Source organism: Marmota monax, unplaced genomic scaffold, assembly GCF_021218885.2.
Source record: "Marmota monax isolate L192 unplaced genomic scaffold, Marmota_monax_Labrador192_F-V1.1 WCK01_AAM20220418_F8-fsc00046, whole genome shotgun sequence".
NCBI classification, from domain to species: domain Eukaryota; kingdom Metazoa; phylum Chordata; class Mammalia; order Rodentia; family Sciuridae; genus Marmota; species Marmota monax.
Window position 1 is genome coordinate 13,673,927 of NW_026692486.1, and position 16,071 is coordinate 13,689,997.

Below are 16,071 nucleotides of genomic sequence, written 5' to 3' on the forward strand. Positions count from 1 at the left end.
TACATAAATATTCTGCCTATTATGCTATAAATATTACCTGGATGCCCATGAAGTGAAGAAATCCTGTCATTCCATGCTCAACTGTGAAAGAAAGGATTTGCCAACTAATGGAGGGTGCGGGACTCAAGGCAAGGAAAGATCTCAAAATTAGAAAAAGCAGCCTTGTTAATGTGGATTTAATGGCATTAGCTGCTTCCCTGCTTTTTTCTAAACATGTAATATTTTGAAATACCACATATTTTTTTCCAGATATTAACATATACAACTTAATCTATGTGATTCTTAGAAATCTAAATAACATAAGGTAAATAAGTAGAATGTTTACCAATGTTTCTGTAAAATATAGGTCTGAAACTATGGCTTGTGGGTGACACCTGTTTTGAAAAGAAGTTTATTGGAGAACAGCTGCTCATTCATTTATTTATTATCTATTGCCACATTTGCAAGAATGGCAGAGTTGAGAAGCTGAAACAGAGTGTGTGACTTGCAAAACCATAAACAGTTACTATTTTTTTTTTCAGAAAAGTTACCCAGCCAATGTTATTAAGGCTAAAACCTTATTGTTGGTGAAAAACTGAGAAAAGTTAATAAAAAGACTAGTATAACACATTTTATTTCCAGTTCAAAAATAATTCTTGATCCTTTTAAGAAACTTCTGTAACTACTGAAATGTAGTTACATTTAAGATTGGAGAAAAGTCTACATATACTAAGTAACAAGGGCAATGTTTTATTGATTAAAAGAGTCAAAATCATTCCATTTTTCTCCTTGGGAAAACCAATGGAATTTCAAAGGTGACTTGAATTAAGAAAAGATTAGCTTAAGCTTTAAGATTATAAACAAATCATTAGTTTAGTTCTGTTTTCTAACACATTATTTTTCATTATTTAAAGCCCACCTTTGCAAATTCTACATTGCTCTAAGTACACAGTACATCATTGTTATGTTATAATGTTGCTGATAATGTAATACATTGTCAGCTGTCTAAAGTTCTAAAGTGTTATAATCTGGATGAACTGGGGACAGAAAGGAAAGTTTTCTTGTTTATTGCATTTGTTTATAATTCAACTCCTTCTCATGATAGTGGTTTCTTCCACTTTCTTGTACATGATATAGAGATTCTGGATTTCTATGTAAGGTGGCTTGTTTTAACTTGGAATCCATCAGTGAGGATCATCTATTGTCAAGTGTCCAGAAATCTCATTATTGATCATAATTTGGTCATCCTTGGTATAATATTTATTGTCTTCAGTAAGAAATTAGGATGATTGTGTCTGCCATGGGCTCCATTATACACTTGAATAACTTGGTGCTCAGCTGTGTGCCAAGATTTTTTTACTTAAGGCTCTTCTCAGTGTCCATTTGTCTAATGGTGGGCAACTTGAACAACTGAACAAACTTTTCTTGAGTGATGTCAGTGACACCTCCTGTATTGATACAGAAGTAAAATGCATCCTTATTACATAATTCATAATCTTTTTTATTTATATATGACAGTGGAATATATTACAATTCTTACTACACATATAGAGCACCATTTTTCATATCTCTGGTTGTATACAAAGTATATTCACACCAATTCGTGTCTTCATACATGCACTTTGGATAATAATGATCATCACATTCCACCATCATTTCTAACCCCATGCCCCCTCCCTTCCCTTCAACCCCTCTGCCCTAGAGTTCATATAATTTATAATCTTTTAAGGAAGAAGAACAATGATTTTAATTATCATTGTTTGTCTTGGCAACATTTTAAGACTATGTCATAATACATAATTATTAGCCAAAGAAGTGACACTTGGTCCAGAATCTAAAATTGCTTCAGCTATTCCTTGCATAAGGGTGACAACAGGAAGCCTGTAAATCTTTAGGTCTTTAGCTTATGACACATCTTCTCTTTGGTCTTTCCATCCTCCTCTGAAGATTCTGTATCTCATTATGAAGTCGTTTGCTCTCTTCTTGGAATCCCTCCTTTAGTAACCGGGCTTGTTCCTAAAAAAAAAAAAAAAAAGGAAACTGAATAAACTGTAGCACTAAGTAAATTCCTGTATTCTATCTAGTTTGCACATTCATTGATTTTTACAATTTTTTTTTTAAGTATTTAATTTCCTAGTGACATTTTCTCTACCCTTAATTTTTGTGGGTACTTTTTCCTTGACATCCGAGCTCTGCGATTGCTTCTCCTGGGTGTTCTTTTAGCTAACAAATATTTTCAGCCATACCTCCTGATGTGGCAATGAACTCAAATTACCAGTCTTGATTTCTCCCTATTAATTGTATAAAACCTTTGTGGAAAATCTTAGTTATGCTTGGTTTCAATTCTTTTCCATGTATTTTAGACTCATACATCTACCTACCCACTTATTATTATGTGTCTATACATAACACAGAAATAAAGTGTTCTCAGAATCTGATAAAGTATCTGAATCTTAGATTAGGAGATTTGATCTCAGCCTCCACCGCTTGGTAGCAGGGGTGGCAAAAGACAGGCAAGACTCCTGACAGTACTGAATTTCAGCCATAACTTCCAACACAATAAAAACTGGGAGCAGGGCACAAAAACCAGGTAGGAGCGTCAGTCTATTGCACTAGTGTGAGGGTGAAGGAGTTCTGGTGTTCATCAAGGTTCTCCTACAGCTCAAGTCATACAGGTGTGACAGAAAAACAAAACAAAAAACCATGGTGGGTTCCTCTATTAATGAAGACATCTCATATATTTTTTTATTTTTGTAATAACTTATAACAATTATTTAACCTTTCTGAGCCTGTTTTTCTCCTAAGCAATAGGGATATATATGGTTCTTGCTTTCTATGGTCTTAAGCAAGAGGTAAAACATTTATGATGTTTAGCAGATAACAACTGCCATTCATTGAAAGATATTTAACTGTGATTAAAAAACTTTAAAAAAACCAGACATAGGCAGTGGACAGGTCAGGCAGGCACACAGGAATTGAAAAGCAGGAGAGAGCAGGCAAAGTCTATTTTTAGACTTCATGTTCTACCTGCCACACTAAAGTTATGATCAGGGAGAAGGGAGAGAAAAACAGAAACAGAAACCTCGAGGTGGTGCAACTATTGATACCTGAAGTTTAAGAGCGATGATCCTCTCTTGCTCTTGCTGCATCTGGACCCTGTCCTTCTCCATCTTCTCAGTCAGCTGTTTCACGTGTTCCTGATAACTCTTCTCTTTCTGTTCCATCAGCTGCTCATTCTTCCTTTGCATTTCTTCCAACATTTTTGCTGTAGCCTCTGCAGATTCAGCTTTCACACGCTCCACTGAAGAAGAAAAGGGAGAAGAAAAAGGTAAATGGGGTTACTGCTGCCTGGCCTTCCTCTACATTTCCTTGCTACAGTTGCCACTGACTGCATACGCTCTACCCAGTGTGACTTGGAAAATAAGACATATCTTTGCTCTTCTTGTTCCGGCTTAGAGATCCCTTGTCTCTCAGTCAAATGATATAAACCTTTCGGAGGTTTTCAGCCTTCCCATCTCCTGACTCACTACTCACCCTCGATCTCCTTTTCCTTTTCTGTGAGAGTCTGGTCTGTCTGTAGAATTGTGTCAGTCACGTCCTCCTTGGACTTCAAGTACTTCTGCAGAATCTCTTCAGCCTTAGAGTCCAGAGAACACAGAGTCAACAGTAGGAAATGACACATTTGTTCCTGTCTATCTCCCCCGCACCTTTGCCTCTAGGAATTGATCCTCTTGGCTCTGGCATAACTGGTGGCCAAGATTCCCTGACACAGGAGTGGGCACTTGCTCCAGGCTGTTTGGTCAGAGCACCCACTAAACAATGGCTTTTAAGGAGTCCCTTACTGTGCAGAAGAAACTCTCAGTCCTTTGAGACTGAGGGCTGTTCATTTGGCGTTAGTGGTGCTATGGTCCTATATGGGGTGAACTTGCTGGAGAATGAGACCTCATGGAGAAAGCTGATCAGAGAAATGAGGATGAAGGAAGAAAGGGAGGGCAGTGTGGGGATGGGAGAGAGTAAGGGACAGAGAGACAGATGGTGACATTATTTGAAATCTTGTTCTTTAAAGCCAGTTTGAAGCGCAAACTGATAAATTATTGGTTTTGCTCAGGGGACTATCATTGCATTTTGCAACACAAAATATCCATCAGTAATGATAGTAACAACTTGGTGGTTAATCTGATAATTTATACCTCATTTTTTAGTTGGGCACATTCTTCTTTGATGAATATTTAGGACATGTCTAGTTATAATGGGCTCCTTGTACATGTTATTGAAACTGTGAATGTCATGCAGAGAGTAAGGCACCTCTCTGTGCAGTTAGTCTTGATGACACTGCTGTTTCAGGGGGCACATTGGTAGTTTACCATAATACACAGATATATCTCGGTCACCTGTATCCCCTTCCTGGGTTCCAAATAGTACTTTTTCTTCAGCTCTTCTATCTTCTGAATAAAGAGACGATAGCCCCCTGGTTTAGAATAAATTCCCTGCTTCACATTCTCTTCTAGAGGGCTGAAAATGTCCTGAAGTAAAGCTGAGCAACGATCTGAAGATGCTTTCAGATTCCGTTCATGAAAGTTATCCCGCCTTGTTTCTAGCTGGGCCTTTGATGTAAAAATGGAAAATAATTAAAAAAAAATAACAGAAAAAGGTGTTAGCTAAAACTCAGAACTTCTGGAACTTCTTGAAAAAAAAAATTAAGACCCCTAGATAAATTTACAGGTTCCTCAGCGGAACCAGGTTCTTCCTCCTGGTCCCAAATTTCTACTGAAGCTCTTTCTCCTTTAAGGTGAGGTTCAGAACAGAGATTGCTGCTTTAGGCCACATTTTCAAACTGGTCTGAATGATTGCCCATGGGGAAAAAATGTGGCTCAACATAGTCCAGCTGCAGACAAGTAAGACTCAAATTCCTTTTGCTTTTCTGCCTTGAATATCAAACCAGTGCAATAACCGTGGGCATGTAATTTGATTAGAAGCCCTGATTATTATTTATTGCATGCAATTAAGTTAAGGGGAAGATTATTAGCTTATTCATAAAAGAGAAAAGGTCTCAAAGCTTTGAGTACATAGTCATAAAACCATTTCTCCTGTTTATTATGATTATCAACAGATAGCTGTCATCATTTTAAAATCTAGTAATAATCACCTCTCTCAAAAGAAGACCCATCTTATTCTCTCATAGTATTTGCCTTCTAAAACCCAAATCCATATAAATTTGAGAGAAAAATTACCCCTAATTCCTTTTGAAATAGTTGGTCAACATCTTTGAAGGAATGTTTGATGAAGACCTCAATGGCCTCTCTCTCACAGTCCCTGTGCAGGTCCAGCAGTTCCATCAGGGTCTCTGTGGGCAGCTGCACCTTCTGCTTCATCTGCTGGTCATAGTGGGCAAGGGCCTTCTGCACAGCAGCTGAGTTCTCTATCTGGGCCAGGGCCAGGACTGCATTCTCCATGCAGGGAAGATCCCCACTGCTGATGGCATTGACATAGGTCAGCACCAGACTCTCCAAGCCTACATATAGAGAACAAATGATGATATTTGTTGGTGTAATGAAGAAAACATTTGTTCTGTGTAATTCTGAGAATATCAGTTACCACCTGTTTGCCTCACATTCTTCACATTCTCAGTATCACCTGGAAGTTCCTTGAAATAAAGCATCTCAGTCCTGCCCCAGATCTGTTGAATTAGGCCTTCCTCTTTGGCAAGATCCCAAGGTGATGTGTTGAGAATCCTGGTCCCAGACTAAATGGGCTGGCACTCATTGAAAGCTCACATCCATTTTTAACACCAAATGCCATTAAAACAGAAACCATATCTCTTTCACTTATGTCCATCATTAGCCCTGACCATAGTAAGTATCCGATTGTTATTATGGAACAAGAGATGCTATCCCAATCAAAAAGAGTGCTCCATTTGGTGTATTAGAATAAACAGTATTGTCCAAGAGAACTTTCTTGGATATGCTAATATAACAGGCATTAGCCACATGTAGATATTACCACTTGAAATGGAGCTCTGTGATCAAATTTTTAAATTTTCTTTCATTTAATTAATTTACATTAAAATTTAAATAGCCATCCTTGTCTAGTGACTACTATATTGGAGAGTATAGCTCCAGTTTACTAGGGCAATTTTAGGATATATACACACACACACACACACAGCTATATATCTTTATTTTGGCCATTCCTACCTTTTCCTATCAAGGATGTCTGGTTAACAAAATCTACTATAAATTTTGGTACCATCTAAAATTTAATACAACAAAAGTGATAATTAAGTATTTTTCAAAACTGAAATAGGTTGATGTTATTTCATGTTCCTCTGTCCTAACGATTAGTGGGATTACTAAAAAGGGTACTCACGTGGTCCATTGACCTTGATGCCTCCTGAAAGAGTTTTAACCTTGGAATAGCTGAATATGTAAGAACAGAATTCTGCAACTTGTTGCACAAATTCACTGTCTAGTTGATCATCATGCAGAGTCTCTAGCTGGGCAAGCTTCTTTCTATGAGTGGGCCTATCAAAAATAAAGCATTTCTTCTTTGGGAAGAACTTTCGGATACAGAGCCGGGGCAGATTAAAATTTTTGTCTTTTTTACTGGTACCTGGAATAAGAAAAAAAAAAAGGATTTGCATACTATAAGGATTTGCAAAAAAAAAATCATTTTAAAAGCAAAAGAGTATATATTTCAACCTTTTCAGATAAGTTAGATGTCTTAAGAACTCAGTTGCTGTATCATGATAGCATCCATAGACAATATGTAAATGAATGGACACAGAATTATTTGAATAAAATTCATTTACAGACATCTGGTAGCTACATTGGCCATCAATTGTATTGGGTCATAGTTTTCCAACATTTGAGCTGGCATACTGCTTAGGCTTTGATCTATTTTCTTCAAATATATATCCTTTGTACCCATATTTTTGGGTTAAATTTAGAATCACAAAATGTAAGCACAAATTCTCAAATTTACTGAATCATAGCAAAGGGAAAGGTGAAAGAAAAAAAACAGGGAGAATATAACTTGAAGTCAAATCTATTAATTTGGATATTAAATATGAATTCCCAGGAATCCCTGTGATTTGGGAGGCTGAGGCAAGAGGATCACAAATTCAAAGCCAGCCTCAGCAACTTAGCAAGGCCCTCAGCAACTTGTGAGACCCTGTCTCAAACAAAAAATAAAAAGGACTGGGGACATAGCTCAGTGGTTAAGTGCCCCTAGGTTCAATCTCTGGTAACAAAAAAATTAAAAAATGAAAGTAAAAAATAGTAATGTTTTGGGTTCTGACATCCCCATTTATCAATTCTAAATTCCTGTTACCTTGCTTTAGCTTCAGGGCAGCATCCAGATACTCATCTGCTGAGATGGGCTGTCCATCTATTTCCAAGTCTAGGGAGAAATCTCTCAGAGTCCACACAAAGTCTGGGAAGAAGCTCACAAATTCAGCTGAATCCTCAATCTCATTCTCCTCAGGTGAGGATTTGGCTCTGATTCGATTTGTCAGCTCTGTCACATAGCTGAGGAGCTAATTAAGGAAAACTGACAAAAATAACAGGGCTCCCCTCCCCCACTGGTTCCATATATTCCAAAACCTTCATTTCCACTTTGTTTTTCTTAACCTGCATGGCGATTATTTAGTAGGTATATGAGCCTTTCCTCTGTCCTTGTTATTTTTCTTTTTCTTTTTTTTTTTGTGTGTGTGTGCTAGATTCATCAAGATTCTGGCTCAGGCAGCTGATTTACTAATAGAGGTTTCCCCTCTGACTTTGGTGTTGTTTTGGACCACAAAAAGGATACTGAAGTTGGTCCATGGCCTGCTGGTTGATGGTTCCCATGCTGTTGTACACAAAAGTGCTGCTCAGGAGGATTGCCAGGGCAAAGATCCAGGAGTCATTCTGGTTGTCGCCCTGGAGGTCAGAACACATTTTTGCCAAGAGGATATTTTATTCCATGGTGCTTTCAGATCAGCAGTGGTCAAAGTATGCTCACTTGGAGTTTTATTAGACTAATGACTTAAAAGAGGAACTGAGATCCAAACTGAAATGAGTGTCCATAGGACTTGGACTTTGAATACTTTTTTGATTTGTACTTCTGTTTTACACTGATTCTCCCAGGCACTCCTATTTTGACTGGCAGATGGCTGCAAAACAGTCAAGGTTGTGGGTATTCAAAGAGCTTAAAGACAATTTCAGTTGAAAAATTTTCTCAGGAGAAACTCCCTAAGAACAAGCACTAAAAGGAAGCAAGAGGACATTACTTCCTCATCTTCTGATGTAGAAATTGATGGTCACGATTCTGTTGGTGAGTGACGAACGGAAAATGAAGCCAGTGACTGAACAATTAGTGTTGTCTTCACACAATGGATTTTGCCAATCTTTGGGAAGTGAGGCTTTCTCTAAATCAGTGCTTGTCACCATGGATGATGATGATGACAATGATCCTGAGCATAGGCCTGTAGGACTTTAAAGAGATTATAACATACCCTTGGCATGGGTATGAACAGCTGCACCAGAACAGCCAAAAAGATTGTAAAAACCAAAGACTTAGAAAGACTCCTGTCTTCCTGTATGAAAGGAAGGCCAAAAAAATGCACTAAATCTCAGTAACCTTAAGGGAAAGTAAATATCAATATTCACACACCTAGCAGAGAGTGCATTACCAATTCAGAGCTGTAAATGTTATGTTTTCATGTAAACTGTGATAATTTTTGAGACTTAATTTTGACAGATTTTTTTTTGATGAAAAGTAAATCATAACTCAATAAATTGGTTAAAAAAAGACATCTCCGTCTATTTAGTTATTGTTCTTAAGTGTCATCCAATATGGTGATCTCATTTCTTAAGATCTGTTGAGACTGAGGGCTGGGGTTGTGGTTCAGCAGTAGAGCACTTGCCTAGCATGTGCAAGGTGCTGGGTTCGATCCTCAGCACCACATATAAATAAATAAATAAATAAATAAATAAATAAATAAATAAATAAATAAAGTTATTTTAAAAAATGCTTAATTCCTTCATTTATGTCTGCTACTATTTGTTTTCTTATATTAGGTTTCAAATATTACCAATAGGCTACCAATATTCAAAACACTCTATCTGAATTTAACTGTGAGTGATGAACTTTCATATTTAGCCTCTAAATAAGAATGTTATTAAAGTATGATTTTTGGGGGGTGTTACAGCTTGTCAAAATATAAGTAACATTGTCATCTGTCTCTGTGCCTGGCAAGTATTTCATTGGAAAGTATCTTTAATTCCATCTTGAATTTGTGATAGAAAAAAAAAAAGAAAATAAAACACTGTCCAGTAGTTTTGAAAGGAAATGAATTTTATCTTGAGCATATGTTTCTTTATACTTGGTTTAAGGTGCTTTCATAAAATATACAATTTGTTTAATACCCACTATATCAAAGAGATTTATATGCATGAGTTATCTAATCATGATGGACATACCAATGGTTTTTGCACTATTTTAGTACAGATGATGTATTATTAATTTTTTTTTTTTTGTTCAAGGCATTGAACCCAGGGGTGCTTAACCACTGTGCAACATTCTCAGCCTTTTTTTAAATATATATTTTATTTTGACAAATGTCCTACTACATTGCTTAGGGCCTCACTAAGTTGCTGAGGCTGGATTTGAACTCCTGCCTCAGCTTCCCAAGTCACAGGGATCATAGGCGTGTGTATTATGCCTGGCCAGATGATGCATTTGAGCATATTTGAGTATGTGTAAAGCAACTTTAAAAAAATGTGTTTGCAGATCATGATTAAATTTTGGGATGATTTTTTTTTCTAATTTCACATTGTTTTTTTGAGTGGGATAGGTTATAGTAGTAGCATATGGTAATTGCAGGTAAATTTGTACATAATCGTGTAACTGAGTAAAAACTGCGTATAAATTTCATATGCTTTGTCTTTTCAGTAGTATTGTAATACATTTCTAGTGTTGGTGTTTATGGAGAAGTAAATAAAATATTGTTGCAAATTCTTTACTATTTGCATGCCATAAATCAGTGTAAAACTTAGCAAGACTCTGTCTCAAAATAAAATAATTTGTTTAAATGGGGGATGAGGATGTACTCTGTGCTTTCCTAGCATGTGAGAGACCCTGGGTTCAATCCCTAGGAATGCAATTTTTTTTTCCTATTTTTCATAGCAAAATTGACTCATCAAAGTGTTATGGTTTGGATCTGGAATATTCACCGAAAGCTCATGTGTTAGGCAATGCAGCAATATTCAGAGGTGAGAAGATTGGCTCATGATGGCTCTGATCTCATTCGTGTATAATCCACTATGGATTAATAATATGAATGGACTACTGGGAAGTGGTGTAAACTGTGGGCAGGTGGGGCATGGCTGGAAGAAGAAGGTTACTGGGAGTGTGGCCTTGGAGAGTATATCTGTCACTGTGCCCTCTCTCTCTTTCTCTCTCTCTCCTTTTTGACTGTTATGAAGTGAGCAGCTTGCTTCCACCACACCTTCCACGATGGTGTTCTGCCTAATCTCTCAGGGTCAGAGCAATGAAGCTCACCAACCATGAGCCAAAATAAACCTGTCTCTGGGTTGTTCTTGTCAGATATTTTGGTCACAGCAATGAAGAGCTAACTAACACAAATAAGATTTATAATACTTCTAGGTACTTTATCAAGTAATTATTGTACCCCTGAACATTCAAACAATAATATTCAAAACAATAATATGAGGCAAATATAGAACTATTACATCCATTTGACAGATCAGAAAGCTAAAAGAATCAGATATTTGGCTTAAAGTCACTAAGGTACTGCCAGAGTTTAATTTAAACACAAAGTCTTGGGGCTTCAAAACAAAAATTCTTAACTAAAGTTTTCTGTAGGATAAGACTATGACATTAACTTTATTTTTGCTACCTTTATGCATGTGGGGTAACTTGAGGAGCTTACAGTCTGTTGTTAATAGTTGGAATATTGTCTACTATCTTGCTTTTCTGAAAGGATTGTGTATTATGAATATTTTCCTCATCTCTGGTTGTTACACCTAGTCTCATGATATATAAGCAAAATGAAATGCCATATTATAATGCAAGTTCTTATTTAAGGAAAAATTACATACTAGAAAGAATTTTCAGAGACAGGGGCTTAATCCAAAGTAGAATCCTCCCTCCTTACCTTCTCTACATCTCCCAGGCCCTCGGTGTCAAGTAGTACTAGAGTGTGGTCTGCTATCTTGGGATGAGGCACACACCACATCCAGATTCCTTTGGTGTGAGACTGCACTGTGGCACCCAGAGAGAAGCCTGTCAAGCACAGAGGAGATAAGATGGGTAGAATTTTAATAGTGTGTTCTGGAAAGTGTGATAAAAGCATAACCAAGTGTAAGGGAGAGGGGAAAAAACACAGCCTGTATTGAATGATATTATTTATAGTCAGAAAAATAAAAATTAGAATATCTAATACATAAAAATGTAACATTTATAATAATAAAAAATAAACAAACTAAAAATATGAGGAAATTACCCACATACGATAAGCAATATGTGAAAATCCACATCTATAGAAACATTTGCTATCCTTGAGATGTTACTGTTATCCAAAGGGAAACATTCCATGAATTCTTATTGAGATTCCAATGAAGTTTTAGAAGTAAAAATACATACCCTAATTTTAATAAGAAATCTCAGAGATAAACTTTAAAAAGGAAGTATAAATTTGGAGGTTTCAAAGAATCTGAAATCTGATACTTGCTACAGAATTGTGTCATCAAAACAGTGTGTTCCTGGCTTAAAGACCAATATATAGAGTCACAGAATGGAATAGAGAGTCTAGAAATCAAGTCTCACATATATGGTCACATGATTTTCATAAGACTTCCAAAATCACTCAGTGAAGAAGGAATAGTTTCTTCAAGAAATGACATGGAAAGACTGCAGATCCACATGCAAGGAAAAAAAAAAAAAAAGGAGGAGTTGTGGTGTTTCCTCATCCCTGTTGGTAAAGATGGCGCATGGAGCGCTTCTGTTCCAGGAGCTCAGGTCCATGACGCACTGAAACATCACCGCCAATCACTGTGAATGGTGCGAACTTTGAATGGCGCACCTCTAATCCCTGAAGTGGCACAAACACTTGACCAATGAAGAAGTAACAGCCCACTCACCCTGCTCCTCATTCTGTGTTGAGCCCCAAAATATCACCACCCTGTACGTGCTCTCTCTCTCTCTTCCCCCCTCTCCTCTCTCTTCTCTCTCTCTTCCCCCTCTCCTCTCTCTCTTCTCTCTCTCTCTCTCTCTCTCTCTCTTCCCCCTTCTCCTCTCTCTTCTCTCTCTCTTCCCCCTCTCCTCTCTCTTCTCTCTCTCTCTCTCTCTCTCTCTCTCTCTCTCTCTCTCTCCCCCCTTCTCTCCTGCGACTGGCTGTGACAGTCCCGCTAATAAAATCTTGGACAGGTAAACGGTTGTTTCCGCCTGTTGAGTTTACGGAGCTTTTCCGCTGTTCCTACAATCCCCACAAAAATTAACTCAAAATAGATGAAAGACCTAAACATTAGAGTTCAAGTTATAAAACCATAAAAGAAAACCTAGGGGAAAAACTTCATTTCATTGAATTGGGCAGTGATTTCTTGGATATGACACCAAGCGTAAAGACTACAAAAGAAAGAAATGAGTGGGACGTAATCAAAATGAAAAACTTTTGAGTATCTGAGTACACTATCAACAGAGGAGGCAACACGTGGAACTGAGGAAAATACTTGTTAGACATGTTAGATGTATATCTGGTCAGGAGGTTGATATCCAGAATATAGAAAGAATCCTTACATTGCAACACATATAACCAGATTAAAAAATGAACAAGGATTTCAGCAGATATTTCTACAAAGTGGATATACAAACGGCCAATAGTGAATGAAAAGATGCCCAACATCCCTAGTCATTTAGGGAACTGTAAATTGAAACCACGAGATACTGCTTCACACCCATTAAAATGTCCACTATCAAATAACAATAGCAAAACAGAATATCATAAATGTTGGCAAGGATGTAGAAAAATTATAACATTCATGAATTTCTGATGGGAACTTAAGATGATGCAGGCAGTATGGAAATTGGTACAGTGATTCTCAAAAAAATTAAACAGAATTGCCATATAAGTCAGCAATTCTACTTCTGGGCATATACCCAGAAGAAATGAAAGCATAGACTATACAGATAGTTTTGTATCCATCTTCATACCAGCATTATTTTTAAAGGTGAAAAGGTGGAAGCAGCCCAAGTGTTCATCTGCAGATGATTGGATAAACACATTGACATGCATAAACAATTACTGCACCTTAAACAGGAAGGAAATTTGAGACATTTTACCACATGGATGAAACTTGAAGACCAAAAGCCCAACTGTGAGTGGAAGTTTAGCTTCACTATCCCTCTATGACTCTAACTTCCTCCTCTCCATCCCCATGCTGGATGCCCACAGTGTGATGGACACAGGGCTCAGCAGAGCTTTGCTGGTGGCACTCACCCTTTTGCTTCCCGGCCAGCTTGTTCATCAAGTAGGATTTGCCTGTACGGTAGAGGCCCACGATGGCCACCACCACCACAGGGTCTGTGATGGCTGACAGGATCTTCAGGGCTTCCTGGTTGATCATCAGTTGGCCTTTAACATTCTCGATGAGGCATATGGGACCTGGCATGTAGGTCTCTGAGGCCATGTTTTGGAGTGTCTGCAAGAGAAGAAGTGGGATATTTTACAATTTCTGGTCTTTTGCTTTCAGAAGGCAGATACAAATTCCCCAGTATAAATTAAAGTGTGATGTGCATCAACAACGTAGATGAGGGAAAACCTGTATGTATTAGTCAGGGTTCTCTAGAGGAACAGAATGAACAGGAAGTATGATTATAAATAGGGGATTTATTAAATGGGCTTTTACAACCAGAAGCTAGATAGTCAACAATGGCCATCTGCAGGCTGGAGAGCTGGGAGAACCAATAGCTGTGCAGTTCAAGAGGCTGAAGCTTCAGAACAAGAAGGATCAATTTTGTTGCCCTAGTCAGAGACCAAAGGTTTCTGGAAACTCCCTGGAGAATTGCTGTCAAAAATCCACTTTGGAAGAGTGAAGATCCTCAGGTGATTGCAAAAGCAATCAAAAAACCCCTTCAAGAAGAATAGGCTTGAATCTGCTGCTGCTTCCTCTTCAAACTTTTATTCCATTCAAGCTACCATCCTATTGGATGGTGCTGCTGGCTCTTAGGCAGGGTCTCCACTTCAGTTTGCTATCTCACATGCCAATAATTCTTTGACACACTTTGGTTAACATACCCAGAAGCCTTTTAACCTTTGACATCTCTCAATCCAATCAAGTTGACAATGCAAATGAACTATTACAGTGTATAATTTTAGAAAGTCATGAAAATATTATCAAAGTGGTTCATTTAAAAAAATGTTGATGTAACAGTGACTCATCAACATTTAACTGCTCACACAACCCAAATCTTCAATTTAATTTATCATGGAAAATTTTCCTTGGATTCTTATTTAAAAGTTTACATTAGATAATGAAAGAATAAGATAACCCCACTAGATTTAAGAAATTAAATATTGACTTATTCATTCATTAATCTTAAAACAAATGAAGACCTTTATGGATAAGTGCTCTTTGTTTGACGTAAGCCCTTAGATGGTTCCCAGATGTTTTTAAATGCGTTTCTTTCTCACACCTCAAGCACTTATGTTTATTTTACTAGAATGAGGTTCCTGAACTCATATTCTAGAAGTGGAATCAACATAACTTACTTTTGCAGAGCAGTGCTCTGAAGCTTAAGTTTTATGAGTTTCACAGTAAATTAGCTTGAACTTAGGATATGAGTGAGCAATCACAGCCTAGAGAAGGACAGGTTTATTTTGATTCATAATCAGTCAGCTTCATTGCTCTGATCCTGAGAGATGAGGCAGATCACCATCATGGAAGGGTGTGTTGGAAGTAAGCGGCTCATCTCATAACAGGAAGGAGAGAGAGAGAGCACGCCAGGGACAGATATACTCTCCAAGGCCACACTCCCAGTGACCTTCTTCCTCCAGCCATGCCCCACCTGCCCACAGTTTACACCACTTCCCAGTAGGCCATTCACATTATTAATCCATAATGGATTAATACATGGATGAGGTCAGAGCCATCATGAGCCAATCTTCTCACCTCTGAACATTGCTGCATTGCCTAACACATGAACTTTTGATGAATATTCAAGATCCAAACCATAACACTTTGATTTTGCTAGGAAAAATAGGAAAAATAATTGTAGTCCTATGGATTGAACCCAGGGTCTCAACATGCTAAGTACATCCCCAGCTTCTTTTTAAAATTATTTTATTTTGAGACAGAGTCTTGCTAAGTTTTACACTGATTTATGGCATGCAAGTGGTAAAGCATTTGCAACAATATACTATTTACTTCTCCATAAACACCGACACTAGAAATATATTACAATACTATTAAAAAGACAAAGCATATGAAATTTATACATAGTTTTTACTTAGTTACACAATTGTGTACAAATTTACACACAATTACCATATATTACTACTAAAACCCATCCCACTCAAAAAACGTGAAATTGGAAAAAATCATGCCAATATTTGATCATGATCTGCAAATGCATTTGTGTGTGTGTGTGTGTGTGTGTGTGTGTGTGTATGTTGCTGGGGATTGACCCCAGGACCCTGTGCATGTGAGGCAAGCATTCTACCAACTGAGCTATATCCCCAGCCCTGAAAACACATTTTTAAAAGTAGTTAACACATATTCAAATATTCTCAAATACTTATCTGGCCAGGAGCAGTGGAGCACACCTATAATCCCAGTGGTTAGGGAGGTTAAGGCAGGAGAATCACAAGTTCAGCTCCCTTTTGAAGAGCTGCAGAGACAGGCTGAGAAGGGAAGGAAGCCTTCTTACCTGCTCTTTCTGCTCAATGTGGGTGGACTGGCTTCTCTCACTTCTCTGCTTCTTGCTGGATGGCTGAGCTTTTATTTTATCCTCCAGCGTTGTGAGCCTTTCTGGATTTCCCCGAGTGACCAAACACTGAAGACTACAACAACCTTTATCATGAATTTACAGTAATGT

At 37.7% G+C, this 16,071-nt stretch overlaps 1 protein-coding gene and 1 pseudogene across 1 annotated transcript; one reads left to right on the top strand and one right to left on the bottom strand.

The window, feature by feature from the left end:
* Positions 1-16,071, top strand: part of LOC124091910 (guanylate-binding protein 3-like) — a 139,534-nt pseudogene that overhangs the window by 17,454 nt on the left and 106,009 nt on the right.
* Positions 1,457-16,069, bottom strand: LOC124092003 (guanylate-binding protein 1-like). The gene is given in 12 exon segments (XM_046443301.2): positions 1,457-1,911; positions 1,914-1,995; positions 3,087-3,280; positions 3,514-3,616; positions 4,371-4,583; positions 5,211-5,491; positions 6,346-6,588; positions 7,309-7,505; positions 7,786-7,895; positions 11,135-11,262; positions 13,475-13,676; positions 15,904-16,069. Coding segments are annotated over 11 exon segments (1,782 nt in total). The 5' UTR covers positions 13,665-13,676; positions 15,904-16,069; the 3' UTR covers positions 1,457-1,870.